Raw genomic sequence first — 23,002 nt, 5'->3', positions numbered from 1 at the left:
TTTATTTTATTAGCTTCTTAAGAAAATTTATCAAAAGTATTATTTCTAAATCAAGATCAAATTTTAGTGCAAAATAATCCATGTCCCGAAAATTTCTATTTTTTGAAAAACAAAATAAAATATAATAGATAAAATTATTATTATTTCCATTTGGCTGAGTATAGGAACAAAATTTATTTTACTAAACAAACATTTGTAAAAGAAAATTAATGTCAATTGATTTGAATTTCTTTTATATTTAAAGTTAATCTGAATTAAAAATGCTAATTATGTAAATCTAAAGTTTTTCTCTAAAATCTTTCCACGAGAAACGACAAGAATGTAAACAGCAAAGTGAAACTAAAAGACTGACCACTGATGATTCAACCCTATTTAAATTTACTCAAACATTGAATTCAACAAAGAAGGCAGGTTGTTAATTTTGTGTTATTGGCAAGAAATTAAATACTAGCCAATTTTACTTTAACTTAAAGTATTTAAAAAAATGTAAATACCAAAAACCACAATCCCAAATATCAAGCCGTGAAAAAATAGATTTATAAGCATACAATGACATCCTGAACAAAATCCTAATTTTATTTAAACAATCATAGCTATAAACTATCTGGGATTTTGCCTCATTGAATTAAAACTTGAAGATACTTTTAATTTTTGATAATATCTTTAGCTAAATATCTTTGGTGTTTAACTCAAACGATGAAAAAAAAGGCTTCAAGGAAAAAATAAAGTAGATGTAAAAATAAAGTAAAAATAAAGTTGAAAACGCTTTAAAAGAAAAATTTGATAATAAAAAACAACCAGAAAAAATTATACAGAGCTTTAATTTAAAGCAAGATTACCAAGAAGACAGGATTTTTGCAAATTAACAAGAAGCAGTGAGGATATCACTTTGAAATTCCTTGTTAAAAAATTTGTTTTGATTCACTAAAAAAACATAATACAAATTTGGAGACTATTTCAGTATTAAAAAGCCACGTGGGTTGTTTGTAATATATTTTAATTAAGTAACTTAAATGATGCCACAATTGTAAACAAAATATAGTAACACAACTATGATTTAAACTTTATCACCCTTATCTTTATTGTATAAATTAAAATTCTTTTTGACTGGAGTAATTGTTTTTTTATGCAAAAATTGGGCCTGCATATGGATCTGGATCAAATCACTATAAATTAAAGATAGGACAGTCGAGTTGTAAACTTTTCACAGATAGCAAATAAGTCTTATCAAGTTTGCACAAGGTAAGAAACAAATTACCTAATTGATGTCTGCCTCAATTTTTTACTTCTTATGCAGCTCATGTTCATAATTGCCCAAAATATTTCATTTCAACAAAGTTTGGTGGATTGATGTTTTAAGACAAAATTGACTTTGTTCATTCCATTCGATTGATCTGCATGGTAACTTGCAACTTTACTTTTACTCAAGAAGTATCTCGAGCTAAAGTTAAGTTACAAGCCCAGGCAGATCAGAAGTAAATCCTAAGTAGCAAATCCATTTTGGAAAAAAAGATTTTTTATTTCTGAGTTTTGAAGCCACCTAAACAGACCTATCAATTTTAACTTTTTAACTGAATTTTTGTATTTTTTATTTTTTTATTATGTTAATTTTTAATTTTTTAATTTAACTTTGGTTTCTTTTGTTTTTTTGTTATTGTTAAAAAATTCTAGCATAGGAGCAATTTAAACTTTTAAGTTTTTTGCATCAGGTTTCATTTTAATGAAACTTTTATTTTTTGGTTTTTTTGAAACTTATATTGTAGCAGCTTTCAACCACATAAGTTGAATCATTCAGAAAATTTCTGCCTCTTGTATGTCTTGTAACAATATCCCTTTTGACTTTTTGGAATGTGGACATACCACCGGTTTTATTTTCCATATCCCATTCAGAGTATGGATTTACAATGGATTTATAACTACTTTCTGATCCAGTTTTAAACTTGAATCAAAAACAAGTTAGAGGGATCGTAATAAATCCAGATCATAATACTTTTTATCTATCTATTATCACTTCATAATTTGATTACAAAATTAAAATTTTCCTTTGAATTTTAGATATTTTTGCTAGCAAATTTTACAGTTTTTATGTCACTTGTCAAAACTCTTGTCATTGTAGCAATGTTACTTCTCTTTCTCTTATACCATAAATACTATAATCGGTACTGCTCTAAAGTGTCTCTTGTGCCATCAACATCATCTAAAGATTTTATTTATCTACTTTTTTTTCTTGAGCATCAGTTCTTTGGAATTCACTTCCTTCATCTTGTTTTCCTAATTCATATAACTTGCATTCTTTTAAGTTAACTGTCACTTTTTAACTTGCTCTATAAACTTCATCTTTTCTCTTCCAGTAACTTCCAACTCTAATAGTGGTTGCTTGCAGCCTTGTTGGAAGTGAAGTTATTAAAATAAACTTTCTCATGAGTTTTTATTTTCTTTGTTTACAATTAACTTTTTTAAAACTACCATTATATTATTTGAAAGGGAGATAAATTTGCTGTAAAAAAACTAAAAAATTATCAAAAGTAAACCTGTGTTACATTGTTCCAGTTGAGGATGATAAATATTGGATATTCTTGACTCCAATCATAGATTATTGCTAACAACTTTTAAATTCATTACCTCATAATGTAGGGTACAGTTCTAAAAACTAATTTAATGGTTCTGAGGTAATCTAGAAATAACGTCTTTTAAAAGAGAAGAAGCTCTCAGAAAAGCTACTTCAATCAACAGCTATAGAATATCAGAGTATTAAAAGTACCATATTGTGTAATGGTGTATTGTCTATTTTTATACAAAATACAATATAAACATAGTTGAACCTGCACTAGCTACTAAATTTGAGCCTCTACCCTTGGTCATAGAATTGCATCTCATTCACTCTTTCACAAATAAAAGCCACAGTTTCTTCTCAAGCAGGCTTTCATCTTTTATTCCATCAACCAAAACTTATATTTGTCTGACAATTCATTCAACAAAGTTGCATGTACCTTTATTGCAACTGTTTCTTCATTTTTAAATGGTTTTAAACATAAAGAAACAGAAGCTGATGTCAGTCCCAAAAAATATTTTGTTATGTTTACTTTCATTTAAACAATTTTTCTTTATTTAACTTTTTTGATTGAATACATTATTTCAATCAATATAACAGTGTGTTGAATCTAATAAAGGTTAATACTTTTAAAAAATGTTGGTATGCAGCAAATAATATATATATATATATATATATATATGTATATGCATTTTTTTAATTATTATATGCACCTTCTCAAAGCTGCAGAGGGAGTCACTTGACTTAATTGGCTACTAATTTTTTATTCAATTTTGTTTATATATATATATATATATATATATATATATATATATATATATATATATATATATATATATATATATATATATATATATATATATATATATATATATATAGTTTATATTTATTTTATAACATATTGAGTCTAATGGTATTTAACATGCCTTAAACATTAAAATTGCACCAAAAACTTATAAACCTTATGTTGATGATAGCTATGCTCAATTTACTAATATTGATGACACAAATTCTAATACTTTTAAATTCATAAGATAAATCTATCCAGTATACATGCGAGTACAAAAATGCTCAACATCAATTAAATTTTTTAGATATTTGTATTTCAAGCAATCACTCCCTTCACAAATATGAGTTTTCCACACACCATAAAGATGCAATTACAAACGTACTTATAAAACCAAAATCATCTATTTCACTGAATATTGCAGTTGATATTTCTAAAGGTTTTTTAGCTCGAGCATACAAAATTTGTTCAGATCATGACATTCAAGATGAAATTAATTTTCGTATGGTTCCCAAAACTAAGCCCGTTCTTAGAAGAGAATTTTGTATAGTTGGTGTTAAAACAGTCTCCTATTTTGGTAATCCCTTGATCAATATACTTTGCCAAAACAAGTCTAAACTGCCTCCGAATAGTCATCCAGAAGTGTACCAACTTAATGTTATATTGGTAAAACAAGAAAAAAGATTTCCACACGAATTCAAGAACATAAAAAAAATGTTACAAAAGCCAACTGAAAAATATCTAGAATAGTAGAACATTCACAACATTGTAATGGTAAAATAAACTGAGAGAACCCTAACACGCCTTCTGTTTTTTCAAACAAATTACACAAGAAAAATTCGAGAGGCCATACAATACAACGTGTACAATGTTCAAAATCTAAAGAAAAAATTTTAAATTGTGACAATGGCAATTTGGTGATGACTCACCATTTTTTGTAAAATTAAAAAATGTTGAATATCTGATGTTGCAATGACATCATTTAGATAAGTTCATTGTAATTTCTTAAACAATTTTTTAACGGTTTTATTAGTTTCATAATGGCTCTCACTATATGAGGCAAAATATTACTTAAAAAAAAGAAATAAATAGTATGATACCTTATATAATGTTTTAATGCTTATTATATATATATATATATATATATATATATATATATATATATATATATATATATATATATATATATATATATATATATATATATATATATATATATATATATATATATATAAGTATATATTTATATATACTTATATATATATATATATATATATAAGTATATATAAATATATAAACACAAACTCTGTTAAACACTGCGTGGCACACTAGCCTTGTTGTTCCACCACGCAGACAGACAAGTAAAGCACTGCACTTTCAAAAGCACAAGGTGAAATTGAACTTTAAATCTCTTGATTGTGACATGAGCACAATACTACTAGTCTACATATTACTAACAAAAAATAATAATAAAATATATAATCTAAATAAAATAATCTAAATATGGCTTAATACAAATGGCTAATACAATAGTATAAACATGGTTTTCTAAAAGGTTTTAAATTTAAATTGCAAAACTTGTATTTTAAAAACTCAAGTCCAAACTTTTGGTTTTAATCAAAAAAAAGCTAAACAGGTAATTTATTATAAAAAAAAATAAAAAGCCAGAATAATAACTATTATTTAGAAAAAAAGGTTTTCAGAAACAGCTCGAACTTTTTTCCAAAATATTTCTTAAGTCCAAAATGTCAAGCTATCTGTTTTTTTAAGAAACTAACAAAAACTTGAAAAAATATGATAAATCACTTTTAATACTAACAATGATTATGAAAATTAAATAAAATATTTAATTTTAATAAACAATGTTAGTATTAAAGATGATTTATTTTATTTATTTTTTTTAGTTTTTAGTATATAATATTATTATTAAGAAACATACTATATTATTAGTGTAAATTATATACAAAAAAAACACTATTGTATTCATTATTGTCAAAAATGATAAAGTTAAATATTTTCATTGATTTAAAAATTTACCTTAGCAAGAAAGTGATATCCATTGAGATCATAAGAAAATAGTGCATAAGTTTCTTTTATTGAATTTTTATTTTGAAACTTTATTCCAGTAACATAATAACTGTCAGTAAGTCCATATACAATGGAGTTTACTGTTGTAACATGCGATGATAAATTTTCATTTCCAATTACTACATCATAAAAATAGTTTTTTTAATAAAACTTATTTTATACTATTGGATTTACCTAAAATGCAGTAAAACACTAGGCACTAAAAAAAATTAAAATCTGTCAAAAATGTTGGGAAAAGCAAAAATTTTAAAACATGAGAAAATTTAGTTAAAAAAATTTTGTTCAAAAGTTTGTTTTTAAAAAATAACTTTTTTAAAAGCTACTTTGTTAAAAAGAATAAAAAATTTTCAAATAAAAAAGGTTATTGAACATTTTACTTAAGAAAACTTTGAAAACCATTGAAAACTTTTTATTAATTTGGTAAAATTAATTTTATTAATTTTCTTAAATGAAATTTACATTTTTATTCTTTAGCAAACATGGGACAAAAATTAGCAAAGAAATTAAACACAAAAAAGGTAAGGAAATAAGGATGATAATGATCTCATTATGCATAATTGCAGAAAAAGTAGCAAATTTCTAAGGTTTTCTGAGTTTTTTATCCAAAAGTTGATCTAGATGCTTATGATGAAGATTAGAAGGTATATATTAAAGACACAAATTTTATATATAAAAGATACAAAGTTTAAGTTTATATATAATAAAGACCTGTACTGAGGTGCATCACTGCAGCAATTCAATGTACTGATGTGCATCACTGCAGCAATGCAGTGTACTGAGGTGAAGAAGCAAAAAATCTTTTCTAATCTTGCCTAACTCCTTTTCTTCTTCACTACTCATACCATCAACAGAAGAGGCAAATCACTTTCATTATCTTCACTATCTAAATCCAAGACCCTATCATGAAGAATATAAAGGTTTTTTTCATGGAGAAATTATTAAAAATTTAATATACTTATGGCTAAAACTAATCATTATGTAACAGTTTGCATAAAAAACTACTGAGAAATCTTTATTTATTATGATAATATCATGAAAAGAAGTCATTAATCACCAGTAAATAAAATTCTTAGCTACCACCTTTTAAGAGTTGAATCAGTTTGGTCATTATTTATTCTAATATTGTTATATTTTATAATTGCTTTTAACTATTGGCATGGCTAAGTTTATGTAGTACATAGAAATACTTCAACAACTCCCAAAATAATTCAACTGATCATACTACCATCTTATGGGACCTTTTACATAATGTTTTGAAATGAGACATTTTTGGAGGTATTTAAGTCATTTCCAAAAAAGTGTCATCACTCATATTGTTTTTTTTAAATGGTATAACTGTAGGGCCAAGCATATTTATAGTATATAAATATATGGTATTACAGATCAGGTCTAAAAATAAAATCATCATGTTATTAACTTTAATTGTTATCACACTAAATGTCTACAATCATCAAACTAAATGAACTACTGACCTTGCTGGCTCTGATGCGTAAAATTATTTTTGTTCCCAATTTCTCACACATAGTTAACTTTGTGTCTCCACATTGATCTAGCTTGCTCTTGTTTTCTCCTTTATCTCTTTTAGGTGGTTCAGATCGCGCTGTGATTTTACTAAACCCTTTACCTTGCGCTTCTTCTACATCAGATTCAGCCATTTCACTTTATACTACTACCTTCAGAATGAATGAGATTCCCTTCAAAATTTTTTTGCAAATTTTTTTGGTTCATGGTCTGATTTATTTTGACTCTCTGTTGAAAACTCTGCCCCTTTATAATCTTCAGGATTCAGGATTCAGATTTATTTCTTCTTGCCAATTTCAAGCACTTATTCTCATGACGTTTTCTTTTTTTGCAACTGCTATTTCTAATAATAATTTATTTTTTTCTTCATATTTTTGACAAAAACAATTTTTTTAGCAAACAAGGTCTTTTTTTAGCTTTGCAAAAAAGTTCTCAGGTTTATTACTAAATATAATTTTTCTAACTAGGTTAGAAAGACTTTTTGAAAACTTTAACAATATCATCAATGAGTCTACACTCATTCTCTGAGAGTTAATAATATCAAAATATCTACATGGATCTGATATTATTACAACTTTCAAGGATAAAACAAAATTATTTGTAAAAACAATTTTGTCTAATTCATCTCTTGAACTTATTAACTATCTTAAAAGAAACAAGCTAATCCATTGTTAGTCATCATGCTTCTGTTTCCTAAGTTTCCTCCTTGCCTCTTCAACAGCTTACAGTGGTTTAGAGAACCTGTCACATTCTTACAAAGGTTCAACACTCTTTTTAATACTCATTTAATTAACAAGTGCTTAACTTAATCTGATTTTCCTTCTTGCAGGTAGATGTCAACCTCCAGTTTTTAAAAACTCTAGAGATTGCTGAGACTCCACTATTGCCCAATCTTCCTACAATTATAAGTTGATTGAATACTTAGTTAAAAAGCATCTAATATTTCATCTTGAGTCTAAAAAAAGTCTGGTAATCAATTTGGATTTCAATCTCGTTGTTCTAATGCTGACTTGAAACAAGGTCCTAATAGCTTTTCTCTCTATTATCTCTATATTTCCATCATGGAAATATAGTATACTATATTTCCATGATGGAAATATAGAGATACTACTCATTACTATACATGGAAATGGTGAGACAAAAGCTAATGCCTCTGATATATCAAAGACATATCAAAACATAATGTCTGGTTTTCTCCATACGCTCACATAGTATGGTGTATCTGAAAAAGTTTTTAAAATTATTGAATCACTCCTTTCTAACTGTAGCAAAAAAGTTGTTTTTGATGGACAATGCTCTACTTCATTTCCTGAAACCTCTAGGGTACCACAAGATTTTATCTTTGGTTTTTCATTAAATATTACCTCTAAAGCGCCTTTTTTTAGTGACACAACTATGTATTTAAGTCTTAACAAAAAGTCAAATTTGGATTGCTTTGAACAGACAGCTATTTTTGAATCTGATATTTCCTCTGTGACCGCATGGAGCCTGCATAAACTTGTGCATTTTAACAGAAACAAATATTACAACTAATTATTATCGCAGTTTGTTGATATTATTATTTGGCTTACTGTTCATTGGCAATCAACCGTATTCTTGGATTATCAATTATTCTTGGATTATTTTACTGCTAAGGTTGTTTCTCATAATCATACTTGCTAGTTTCTTAATGCTCTATTCTCTACCTCTATAAAACTCTCCCCCTACCTCCATAAAATCAACTTTATTCTCTACCTTTATAAAACTCTAACCTATTCTTGTGAAGAAAAGTTATTATTACCTATCCTTGTGAAGAAAAACTTTTATTATATAAATAATAAAAACTATAAATATTAAACTATAAATATAAAAAACTATAAATATTAAAAACTATAAATATTAAAATAATTTATAAAATTTAAATTAAAAACTAAAAGTTATCAAATTTTTACTGTATGACTGTTAGTGATGCTATACAGATAATGGAAAGTTTTAATTAATATCATCAGCATAACTTTGATAATTAACCTACAGGCAACATTGTATTTTTTAAACATCCAAGCTGACATAATAAAATTACTATTCTATGTATTGTGTTGGTGTGTTATTAAAAGTTAAAAACATAATAAAAATATTTAATTTACCTTTTACTAAATAAAAATAAAGATAATAAAAGTAATAACCTTTTGTTCTATATGATATAACCAACTTAAATCCATTTCTATTGAAGTCAAAATTGTTGTCATCTACTTGGTTGTTAGGCATTATGACAATACCTATATGTTTTACCAATCCAAAATATTTATTTGAAACTATGTTATAGAGATTCAACAAATCAAGACTGTTATAACTTTGTGCATCAGATCCATTAAACAGAAAGGCTATATAATCTTCATCTGTAAGATATAAAGTTGTATTTGTAGGTAACAGTGTTTTGAAATTATAGTCAAATGAATTATCTTTAGACACTAACAAATAGGCTTGTGCTAAAAAGTCTTTGGGATTTGACCCAGACCCTTGATATGAACCAATGAAAAACTGAAAACTTGAAACTGCTGCACTTGATGGCAGATTGACATTGTTGAATGAGAAGAAAGTTGTGTAAGATTGCCCAAAATGTATTAATTCAGGCTCAAAAATGGTTTCGTCGCTATCTTTATAAAAAGCATTTGTTGGTCGAAAATTGAGTTCAACATCATGAGATGAAAATGGAACTAAAAAATTACAACTATTAAAAATAATTCAAGCTAAATTGAAAATTTCAAAACAATTAACAAACTTTTGAATTTAAAAAAAAAAGAGCTAAAATTTGGGTTCATAATTTTAATTTAGATGTACAAAAGAAATAAATTTAGATGTGGTAGATCAGCATTGGTAGGGTGCTGGCTTTTTAAGCAAGATTTACCTTAATGCCTACATCATCTTATTTTACTTAATTTACTCAGTAATCAAAAAATTTTAATAATGTTTTTAAATGTTTAAAAATTTAAATGGGCTGAAGTTCATGTTTCGAACTATTAGGGTTTTTAGAGGGTTTTAACAGCAATTGAAATAATAAAAGATAAGTAGCCCAGCATTGTAATTTTGAAAAAAAAATACATTTTTTACTAAATACTGTAGAAAATATATACATTTAATCATTTTCTTACTATATTACGTTTTCATACAAAAAATCATAAAAAGACAAGCATTACTGAGTTTGCTGGTTCTTTAAGTTTAAAATTTTTTTCTTTATAATAAGGTAATATTGTTAATTATATTGTAAGAAATTAATAAATATTAACAGTGTACAAATTGCACATAGTTGTTTTGTATTGATCTCCACAAATAGATTTAGGATCCATATAACCATTATCAAACCCTACCAAGTATTACCTCAAACCTTACCAGGCAACAATTTCAACAGCAATAGTACAAGTCAAAATCCTTTGGAAAACTTTTTAAACCAATGTTGACACTTATTTACTTTCAAAACACATACACATACATATCACAATATGTCTCCATACACATCACAATACATCTCCATACACATCACAATAGGTCTCCATAAACATCACAATATGTCTCCATACACATCACAATACATCTCCATAAACATCATAATACGTCTCCATACACATCACAATACATCTCCATAAACATCACAATATGTCTCCATACACAGCACAATATGGTTTTCTTCCAATAGTATTCTATATCTAGCATCAACATAAACTGCAGTTAGAAATATATAATTATTGAAAGGTTTTTCTTCTTGTTTCTGCATAGATTTTGAAATTTCTTCTGCAAATAGTTTTGATTCTTCTCTTGGTCAGAATTCAATTTCAACCATTCCTTTAGGAACTCTCCTGGAGTGATGTTGATTCCTTGCAGTTTAACTGCAACATCATGTGGCTTTTTTAAAAGATCGCACAGATGACTTGACTTATCCCATACTTCAGGGCAAAGAAACAATATCTGATCTACTGTAGCAAATTGCTCACACAGTGGGCGCAAAAGTAATAATCTTTCAATTATTCAGCATGTAGAACCCCAGCGTGTCTCATTATCCAAATTTTTTTTTTCTTTTTAACATCTTTGCTTCCAACAAGGCTGCAAGCAACCACTATTAGAGATGGAAGTTACTGGAAGGGAAAAGATGAAGATTGTAGAGCAAGATAACGATTGACAAATTAGAGTTTTTAGAGCATTTAGGAACAGTCAATTAAAAAGGATGAGATTTGATTGAGTGACGAGCAACACAAATATGAATTTAAGTAGATGACACAAGAGATGCTAGCTCTTTAGAGCAGTGCCCATTATAGTTATTGTAGAAAAATAAAAGTGAAGCAACCTTACGGCAATATGATAATGGTTGGAGGTTGGCTGCAAAAGCAATTTCAACAATATTTACAATGTGTTTTTGCACCTTGTCTAAAAGAGAAAGGGCATCATTAGAAGATCCGCCACAGATATGGCAACAGTAATCCATACAAGGCCGGATTTAAGATTTATAGAGATAGAGAATAGAATCCAAAGTAAGAAAGTGTCAAGCTCGATAAAAAGATGCAACCTTAGCAGATGCTAATTTTACAATGGATTTGATATATGGTTTCCAAGAAAGATCAGAAGTAAGAGTTAATCCTAGAAGATGAAGGGTAGATGACTTATTGAGTACATTACTGTTCATAAATATAGGAAGATCTAAATTATTACAATAACAATTGGCTAAAAAAAATTGAGCTTTATCTGAACTAAAGTTCACCAGCCACTTTGAGCCTTATGCTGTAGCAAAAGTGAGATTCTTTTCAAGCTCAAATGCCTCCTCCAAGCTATCAGAGAGTGTTGGTTTCTTATCATGACAAGAATAAATGGTAGTATTATCAGTGAAAATTGCCCCCTTAGATATGAGAATATCTGAAAAATCATTAGTGTAAATAAAAAGAGTATAGGGCCAAGGATTGAAATTTGAGTAACCCCTGATGTTACAGGATAAGAAGAAGAGTGCTGTCCATCGAGGAAAACATTTGTATTACATTTGGAAAGAAAGGATTCAATCTTAAAGATACACGGTAAGAAGAAAGCTTAAGGAGAAGACCGGCATGTCAAACTTTATCAAAAACTTTAGAAATATCAAGAGTGATAGCCTTAACCTCTCCACCTCTAACGGGCGATAAAACATATCAGTTATTACTGTTAAAAAATCAGCTGTAGAACAAAAGGATCGAAATCCATATTGATGAATTAGAAGTAAGTTATTAGATTCAAGATGAGAGATAAATTTTTATTAATTAAAGATTCAAAAACCTTGCTTATGATAGGAAAAAGACTAATGGGGCGGTAGTTAGACAAATCAGATCGCTCTCCAGATTTTTTTGAAAATAGGGATAAAAAATGTCGCTTTCCAGTAGGCTGGAAAACAGAACTCTGGATAAGCTGGATAAGCACTTGTTAAATAGTTTTGAAAGTATAGACAACAGCTTCGGAGAACACTTCTGAAGACTAACAGGTATGTTGTCCGGACCAATTTTAGTTTTTACTTGAAAAAGTAAAAACAATAAAAACAAAATTATTGAAATTTTACAATACTTAATTTATATCAAATGTAAAGATAAGATAAACAAACATAAATATTTTCATTGATAATTTAGGTTTGGAGGTAAATAGTTTAAGTAATACAATTATTATTTTTATAATATATATTAAACACCTTTTACATTGAGCTGAACAGTAAATCCAGTATCACACAAATCTGGTTGAGTGTAGCAACTTGGTCCAAAATGATTGCTCATAAGCCTATTTAAAGAATTATTTTTCTGCATATTAACTGAATCACCAAAAAGAATTTCAGTCCCAACTACGCTTGTATATTGGACGAAATTATTTATTGCATCCATGTTCTCTACTGACCATGAATAATCAGCTAAAATAAATTATTAAAAAATAAAACCATTATGAAATAAATCATAAGTAGTAATGTAGTGGAGTAGCTTCAAAAATGAGATATAACTACAAAGTTCAAAAAGATTTCATATTACCCTTTATAGCATTACACTCAACTTGTTTCTCTGGGCATAAGTTGGTCTTGACAATACCTTGTCAACAATTTTGAAAAATATAGGATTAAAAGGGGAATGTGACAAAATAAAAGGTTATTCAATACTGTAATGACTCCTTCACATTAGAGATATAAAGATAAAAATAAAAAATTTTGGTACTGATAATAATAACAAGTTGGCTACACAAAAGTTTAATCAATTATTTAAAATAGGTTTTAATGTTTCTACATTAGAAAAATGAAAATTTTTCTAATGTAGAAACATTAAAACTTCAAAAGTAAAATACTATATACATTAATAAATGCATAGAAACATTTAATAATATTTATAGTATTATAAGATGTACACCTATGCATATGTTTCATCTATATAATAACGTTTGCAATTGTAAAGAATTGAATAAAAATTTAACTTTACACAATAATTAATAATGACCTTAATAATTATTTAAAACTTAACAACATTAAAATTCTATTTTAAATAACATATTTTTCAAAACATAAAACTTACCAATAAGATAAGAAGTTCCTTTTACAGCAATAGTAAAGTTGCTTTCACCAACTGTGTTTAACTTCAAGCATGAAAGTTTTAGTGATGATGTTCGAAAAGGATATAAATATATTTCTGATGAAATTGAAAAAACCTGCATAAAAGTATATCAAACAACTTTGCAGAACTTTAAAATAAAACAAAAAATGCATATCTAAAAAAGATAGCAACACAATTTTTGAATGTATTGTATTATATGTAGAATAGGAGAGTGCCACACATTAAATTAAATGTGTATATCTTTATTTTGTGCATATTTATTTATATTTTATTTAACAGAAATGTTCAGTTTTTTTAGTTATTTTTTTATTTGTTAACTCTCCTTTATAAACAATGCATCACGCATTTGATAAATAAAAAATTTGATAAACAAAATTGTTAATTACCACTAATAAAACCATGTTTAATCATAGTGATGTTATTTCTTAAAGACAAACAACTAATAAATTTGGCAGTTATCAATCCATTGAGTCAAACATATTGAAAAAAGCATAAAAAATAAGATGTAGAAAGAAAAAAACATTCAAGAAAAAACTGAGATTTATATATTATTATTAATAGTTGTTTACTTTTTTATCAATGACAAAAATATTTCAGTTTCAAAATTCAATATTCTAGAGATTAAAAGTGTATCAACAGTTAAGAGAATTGTCGAGGCTTACTTTTATGATTATTATTAGAAATTTAACTGAAATTTTAACAGTTTAATAGAAATTTCAACAGTTAAGAGAATTGTTAAGGCATACTTTTGTGATTGTTATTAGAAATTTAATGATAGAACAAAATTCAATACATAGCTTTGTCATTTTAATGTATTATATTTATGTATTACTAGTAACAATTGTTATCTTAAATCAATTTAATAATAATAGTAACAAAAATAAAAACAATGATAATAGAAGTAATAAAAATAATAATAATAATAATAATAATAACAATAACAATAATAATAATAGTAATAATAATAACAATAATAATAATAATAATAATAATAATAATAATAATAATAATAATAATAATAATAGTAGTTGCTATTTATAACTAATCCTATAAAAAAAACTAGTTTAAAAATCCATTAATAAAAAAAAAGAAAAGCAATAAAATATTCAAAAACTTCATGATTCTCAAAATGCATTCTGCAACAAATTTTTTAAAACTTTTTTTCAGGCATTCATTTTAACAATTAACTTTTATTTGAATATTGTAAAGAATTTTAGTTGCATAAAGTTTCATTCTTAGGTTTTGGATAAAAATTTAAGGAAAGAAAAAAATTAATGATTACTAAAAGAAAAGTTTTTTTTAGTACTTACAATGTTTATCAAAATAATTTGCAATTTGATTTGATATTATTTATTTTTATAAATTATTAGTAAATAATATCAGGATAATAATTAATATTTTTATTGAAAAAAACCCACAAACTAGTACTAAAAAGTTTCTTATTATAAAACTAAATGTTTCTTAAGAGTTTCTTAAATTTTTAGGAAAACTTCTGGTGCCAGTTTTTTATATACACTAAATTAAGAATAATGATTAATTGTATTAAAAGCATATTTAGCAAGTTGAGAATTTTTTTTTAATCATGAGTAAAAAGATTACTTGATATCTTTATTTTCAAATTATATTATTAGCAACATCAGTCTTGACAAATGCAACAAAAGTAAAAAAATGCAATTACAAGAGTTTAGACAATGTTAATATTGTAAAAAAAAGGTAAAATGTTCAAAAAATTGTACAACTACCTTACTAAATTATTTTAAAAATTGTGCCATTCGCTTAGATAAAGCAACAGAATCAACCATAATGACAAATGAGAGGGCAAAGGAGATAAGGTATAAAACTACTGACAACTTCTTAGGGCAAAATATATTTTTTTTGATTTGGCTATGAATGGCATTTTGGTTTGAGTCATTACTAGAAATAAATACATTCACTAGTCAATAGCTCAAAATGGAATTAAACTTCGCTCTAATGAAAGTGATGTAATAAAACTTCTGTACAAATGTTTTGATGAAAAACAGAAAAAAATTAATGACACCATAAAATTTAAAATAGCCAAAGGAGTAAAGATAAGCATGATTGTCGATAAGATTTTAAGTTGGGTAAGATAATTTTAAAAGGGGTAAGATAACTTTAAAAGCGGTAAAATAATTTGGAGTTAACATTCATGATAAAATTGAAAATAACATATAAAACAAGATTAAAACAAAATTTTGGTAAATGCAACTCAGTTAATAAATGGCTTTAGAATATAGATAAAAAAAGATTTTGCTGCTTCTGCACAGGATGAAGCATCAATAAAGATATAAATTTTATTGGACTACATCTTGTAGTATGTAATACACTTTATAAGAAAACAACATGGTACTGAAGACTTAAGCAAAACCTGTGAAGGCACTAATTTTGAAGTTACAAATGATGAGGGTGAATATAATTGCAGTAATTCTACAAATAAAATTTTAACTCTACAAGAAGAACTCAAGGCCAGCCCAAACTTTACAAGAAAAACCCAAAGCTGACGCAAAAAATTCATTGATGAGGATGTGTGACAACCCCCATCAATGAATTTTTTGTTCATTTAGTTGGTAAATTTAACACTCTTAGACAAGTTAGTTGGCAAATTTAGACAGCGAGTTGGTAAATATCAACCAGTCAGTCAGAAAATTTAAAAAATAAGAACTTTTTCTTTTTTTTTCGACAGTCTGAAAAAATTTTAATGCAACCTAAACCCCCCTTCCACGTGACACCTAACCGTGTCTGCCCTGGAAGAACTTGATGTATTACTAAAGAAAAATAAATAATCAATAGTGTCTTCTGGAAAGGACAATTTCAGAGAGCTGAAGACTAAATTTACTCTTATTAAAAATGAAGGCCATTGTACAGAAAAGTTACAAAGTTTTAATATGCATTATTTTTAATATGCATTATTTACAAAGTTTTAATATGCATTATTAACAATTAGCTGCACATCAACAGGTATTGAAAGATTATCTTCTGTGTGCGCCAATATTTGTGCAAAAATAAGATCACAACTTTCAGTTAAGTCATAAGTCATCAAGCCTTCGACTTTTGAAATACTATCAAAAAAAGTATATTTTGTGTTTTAATTTAAAGTATTGAACAAAATTGTACTTATTTATAAACAAAAAGTTATTTAAACTCAAAAACAGTAAAAATTCTTAAAAATTCTTAAACACTAAAGCAGCAGTTTTTTAAAAACCATTGTCTCATTAACCCTAAGTATAATAGAGTTTTAAGATGAAACTTTTTTATTTTTGTGTTTAGATAGCTCATGAGATAATTAATGCAACAAAAGCAATAAAAATAAAAATAAAAAGTGCAATGCTCCCCCCTTGAATAAAATCGTATGCATGGTTTTCATGATTAATTTAAAAAAAATTTTCATCTAGGTTTATCTTCTTTCATTAAACCAAGTGGAACTGGTCACTGGATGATAATCTCACTCTTGGTTGCTATTATCAAATAATTCCACACTAATGTGTTACATATTTCAAAATATCAATTTACTGACTTGAGTTATAACGTGAAAAATAAAAGCACTATCTAAAGCTTTTTATGAAACAAAAAAACTCACACAATATGTTTTACCTTGTTTGCGGCCAAGCTGTTTTTATTTAGGCATTATTTTATTGCAAAGTTGTAAAATCTGCAATGATAAATTTCTGCTTAGGCTGTAGTGTATGGTTTCATTCTGATTGCAGTGGAAAGATATCAATATCTGGTTATAATCAATATCATTTTTATAATCAAATATAATTTTTTAACATTTCTTATGCTAAAAATAGACAAAAAAAAAACACTACCAATATACTAGTACTTTGCCACTCAAGAAGAAATTTTTCTCTTCAGAGACAATTTACAAGTATACTCGTAGGCTTTATAGAACAAAAATCATCGCAGTGTATAATCATATAGTAATACAATTGCATGTATATCATTTTAGTTTATTTGATGTATTTAGACTAATATTTAAATTTATTTGTACATGTTTGGTCATATTCTTGACTAGGAAAAATAAATAATATTAAGTCTGAAATGTTGTGCTTTAAGACTATGATTTAAGTTATACTTGATAACTAGAATAATATTAGAAAAAGCTTTTAGTTCAGTATGAATTTTTTTAAACTTTTTTGAAGAACTTTTTGAGAAAATATACTGATAATTGTATACTGATATACTATATATATATATATATATATATATATATATATATATATATATATATATATATATATATATATATATATATATATATATATATATATGTATATATATATATATATATATATACATATATATATATATATATATGTATATATATATATATATATATATTTATATATATATATATATATAAATATATATATATATATATATATATATTTATGTATATATATATATATATATATATACATATATGTATACACATATATGTATATATATATATATATATGTATATATATGTATATATATATATATTTATATATATTTATATATTTATATATATATATTTATATATATATATAGAACTCTTATATGTTGTCAGAAAGTTTTTTCAGTATTTTGCTGACAAAGATAGTAGATGTAACAGCACTCCGTTGCGAGTCAAGCTATTTGTCAGTTGATGTAGTAGCACTTTGTTGCAAGTCAGGCTATAAGATAGTCGATGTAGCAACACTCCGCGCATGATTTACAGTAAAAAAAATAATGATAAAAACATTTTATTAAAAAAAATGAAAATAAAAACATTTTATTAAAAAAAATAAAAATAAAAACATTGTTTATATTGCTAAAAACATTCAGAATGTTTTTAAAAACATTCTGGTCGATTAAATTTGCTTTTTTGCGGGTTTTTTAAAAAACGATTAATTTGTTATTAAATTAATGGCTTAAACTTTCTGACAACACGCAACATTTCTTTCCTTCTGTACTTCCCAAATGCAACAATCTATAGAACTCTCTCTCTCTCTCTCTCTCTCTCTCTCTCTCTCTCTCTATATATATATATATATATATATATATATATGTAAATATAATATATATACAAAATTATATTATATATATATATATCTACACATGTATATATATACATATATTTATATATGTATGTATTGTATGTATGTATGTATATATGTATATATATATATATATATATATATGTTATATATATATATGCATACATATATATATATATACACACACACACACACACACACACATATATATATATATATATATATATATATACTGTCTTGATCTTTTTCTATCTTTATTCACATTTATATTACTAGGATTTTAAAGTTCAAGATTGTTTTAATTTAGTCTGAAAACCAACTGTTAAAGCAAAAGATTAGATATGAATTGACATAGTCAACACATATTAATTATCTGAAATAAGTTTTTAAAACTATAAGTTTACTTGTGTTATCAAGCTCATGATATCAGCATTCTATGAGTATTCTCATAGAAAGCAAATATTAGCCAACTACTTTGCTGTGAGTATACTCAATATTGGAAAAAAAATGACATTCGCTTCCAAACTTTAGTTTTATAATACACTTGTAAAGTAATTATTTTAACAAATTTATTAAATTGTTGTGGTTTTCAGTTAATAACCAAAAAAAAATGCAGTTTGGAATATTTTTTCTTAAATGAGTAAGTTTAAAACCATAAAAACTTGAAGTAAATAAATAAAAAATTCTTTTAAAAAAAACAAAAAAACAAATTCATATTAATTTTTAAATAATATTATCTTTCTTTTTAAGTGAAAAATAAAAGACATATTTACTTGTTTGAAAAATCATGAATTTTTTAAATGTGTTTAGTGTTTAGATATTGCTATCTAATTACACTATAGACTAAAAAGGTATCAAAATATTGAAAAAAATATATAAATTTTGATCTATTGAAACCTATTTATAGGTAAAACTTTAAAAATTAGGTTGCTTCTATACTTTTTTTTCTTTAATACTAATTACAAGAAAATGTATGTGCAATATAGACAGCCAAGTCGTCATGTACGCAGATGATGCCATTGCTTACATTGGCAAAGATGATGTTAGAGTTATTGAAAAGTATAACATGGAGGAATATGATTGGCATAGCCAAAAAACTTTTGCTTCAAAAAAGAGACAAGTGTTATAAAGAACTGCATTATGTAAAATTAGGTGCACAGTTTAAGTTTTACATAAACCTGTGCTACTTTGAATATAATAAAACAATTTTCTATTTGAAATTTTAATATGCATTTAATTTTTATTTGCTACTTAATTAATTATGTATACAAGCCTTAATTTTGTAATTCATAAAGAACTTTTAACTATTATAAAAGGGGTAAAAGCAATTTTTTTTACAGGATACCTAAGCAGAAATTATGTGTTTTAGACGAGTACCCAGAAAGTTTCTTGTTCACTAGGTAGATAATTATGAAACATGTGGCATACTTAAATTTTTTTGATGTTGACAGGTGTTAAATGAGAAAGACAAGTACAAAGTTTAAATAATTAGAGCTCATTCAACCCTGTCTCAAGCCTTACTTGCTCCCTTCAATCATAAATTAGATCAAAACTGTTCGTCAGGTTTCATGTTTTATTCAAAAATCTTCCAATACATCTAGAGATTTCAAAACTTTGGATATCTTTAGATACCCAAAGCATTTGAAATCTTAAGTAATGAATTGTTTTTATAAAAGCATTTTAGAAACTAGATTATTTGGATAATACTAATACTTAAAATTCTGTAAGATAACTAGATTGCAATCTGTATCGTTCATTTTTTATGCAGGTATTAGTGTATTGTAATGTTTATATCAAATTTGGTGATGTTGACAGGTGTTAAATGAGAAAGACAAGTACAAAGTTTAAATAATTAGAGCTCATTCAACCCTGTCTCAAGCCTTACTTGCTCCCTTCAATCATAAATTAGATCAAAACTGTTCGTCAGGTTTCATGTTTTATTCAAAAATCTTCCAATACATCTAGAGATTTCAAAACTTTGGATATCTTTAGATACCCAAAGCATTTGAAATCTTAAGTAATGAATTGTTTTTATAAAAGCATTTTAGAAACTAGATTATTTGGATAATACTAATACTTAAAATTCTGTAAGATAACTAGATTGCAATCTGTATCGTTCATTTTTTATGCAGGTATTAGTGTATTGTAATGTTTATATCAAATTTGGTGTAGATGGACAGCAGAGATTACTATAAGGTACTCTATCAATCACTCTAAAAATATGCTAAAAATAAAATAAAATTGCAAATAAATTGAGCATAAAAGAAAAATAATTGTTTAAAGATTCCAAAGATGGTAAAAACTTTAAAAATTTCAACGATTCATAAAGATGGATATAACTTTAAAAATTTCAGTGATTTATTAAGATGGATATAACTTTGAAAATTTCAATCATTTAAAATGTCCACAAAACTATTAGATTGACTATTTTGCTTTCATTGAACGAAAAAAAAACGTTGGATAATTTTGAATGATAATAGATCCTTTGATAGTAGTTACACAGAATCTAAAGATCTAAAGGTTTAAAGATAAAGGCTTTGCTTCAAATGGTTGGAAAACAAACTGCAATATCAAAGCACACTTAACCATTTTGCATAACCACATCTCTAAAATTTCAAAAAGCTGATCATTATTCTTTAAAATCTTTGTGCAGATTGTACAACCAAAGGATGTCTGATGGTGCAAAATTAGAAAATCCAAAAAAATAAAACAAATGATGTTTCAAATGAAATTTAAAATCTATCAATAAATTTAGATAAAATTTATGATAAAATTAGGAAAAAACATGATCAAAGAAAGCGTAGTCAGGCACCAGCAAAGTTGATTTAACTTTGCCAGTAGAAGTTAAACAAAGTCATATAGAGAATATTAGTTAAACGTTGGGTATGAATTTTAACAAATAGTACTATTCACTTAACAAATAATACAAGTGGCTTAACAAATAGCAAATTTGCTTAACAAATAAATTTAAACAAATAGTATTACTTATTTAGTGAATAGTTGAGCTAATATTACTATTTGCTAAGCAAATCGCACTGTTTCTTAAGCATATTTTACTATTCATTAAAATAAATTGTACTATTCCCTTAACTAATAGTACTATTTATTAAGCAAACTGTACTATTTAATAAATATAAAAACACAAATATATATATAAAAATCATAGACTGAAATATGTTAATAAAATAAACCCATTTTTATTTAATTGATCATACATAATTATAAGAGATTATATAAGACAATTTAAAAAAATATCATTCTCACAATAGTATCATTAAAAAGCTTGTTATCTTTGTATGGTAAGTATGCACCATTTACTTCATAAAAGATACAAAACTCCAATAACTGATCAATAGTATCAAATGTTAGTCCAGTGATTAAATTTGATACATTAAATCTTATTATTATCTCATTATCATTTTTTGAAAATACAAATGATTCAATGGTTGGCTTTTCTGAAAAAGAAAAAAATATAGTTTTAAATATGCAAACTTTTAAGTGAAGCAAAAAAAACTTGAATATAACAGGAAGTTACTTACTGTTAGATAATAATAGCAATAAAAATTTAAATTATAATCACAAAGACGTATTTTTTCAAATCTTATTCTCACACAGCCCTTCAAAGGTATTTACTAAAATTCAAAACTAAATACTTTTACATTTTTCAGTTGTTTCAAAAACAGATTTTGTTTAAAAAACAGAAGTGACATATGGGAATTGTATTAGAAATTATCTGTTAAAATATGATTTAAAGATACTTTCAGTTCTATATTTTTGTGTTTTAATTTCTCTTTTAGCTTACTAAGTTTTTTTTTGACAATTACTTTTGTTGTTATCTTTTACTGTATTAAATATAAAAACTTTGATTATAAACCTAAAACTTTTTTATAATGTAATTTCACATTGCATAACATTTTTACTTTTAAATTTTTCTTTTGTGCTTTAAGTGTAATCAAAAATATAATTTATATCATTTAAGTAGCTTTGTTTTAAAGCAGTTTAACTTAGTTATATAATCTATTAGTTTAATAATTTATTGCTTCTTAACAATAAAATACTGCATTGCAATAATATAGATTTAAGTAATCCAGCATAAAACTATTTTGAGTAAACTAGCATAAAGCTTGATAATATTTTGAATTATAGCTGCTATCTTAAAATGAAATTATTTTAAATTTTAAAAACTAAACTTAGTAAAAAAGTAAAAATAAACGCAAAGTATAAAAAGACATAAAAATTAAAATAAAAATCACACTTATTATGATAAATTACAGATTGTTGTGTATAAAATCTCTTTAAGTGCGCTGACACATAAGAAAAAACTTACTATATTGGTATTCAATAGATTCAATAAATCTGAAATCCATTTTAAAGTTCATGAGTGAATCTCCTGAATCAATATTTATTCTGATTTCTGATGCCATAAAGGGATTTATCAAAGTATAGCAAA

At 25.6% G+C, this 23,002-nt stretch overlaps 1 protein-coding gene across 3 annotated transcripts in view; it reads right to left on the bottom strand.

Annotated features, from left to right (window-relative positions):
* Nucleotides 1–23,002, bottom strand: part of LOC105850908 (uncharacterized) — a 268,050-nt gene that overhangs the window by 169,871 nt on the left and 75,177 nt on the right. For all 3 annotated transcript variants that reach the window (XM_065813636.1, XM_065813637.1, XM_065813638.1), the window contains 6 exons: nucleotides 22,880–23,002; nucleotides 21,817–22,007; nucleotides 13,478–13,610; nucleotides 12,619–12,831; nucleotides 9,110–9,640; nucleotides 5,376–5,545 (listed from right to left, as the gene is read on the bottom strand). The exon at nucleotides 22,880–23,002 is cut by the window's right edge and continues 34 nt beyond it. In XM_065813636.1, coding sequence (XP_065669708.1) covers nucleotides 5,376–5,545; nucleotides 9,110–9,640; nucleotides 12,619–12,831; nucleotides 13,478–13,610; nucleotides 21,817–22,007; nucleotides 22,880–23,002 — 1,361 coding nt within the window. The remainder of the gene's footprint in view (nucleotides 1–5,375; nucleotides 5,546–9,109; nucleotides 9,641–12,618; nucleotides 12,832–13,477; nucleotides 13,611–21,816; nucleotides 22,008–22,879) is intronic.

This window comes from Hydra vulgaris, chromosome 12 (genome assembly GCF_038396675.1).
Source record: "Hydra vulgaris chromosome 12, alternate assembly HydraT2T_AEP".
In the NCBI taxonomy this organism is placed as follows: Eukaryota; Metazoa; Cnidaria; class Hydrozoa; order Anthoathecata; family Hydridae; genus Hydra; species Hydra vulgaris.
This window is presented reverse-complemented; position numbering and strand designations above follow the sequence as displayed.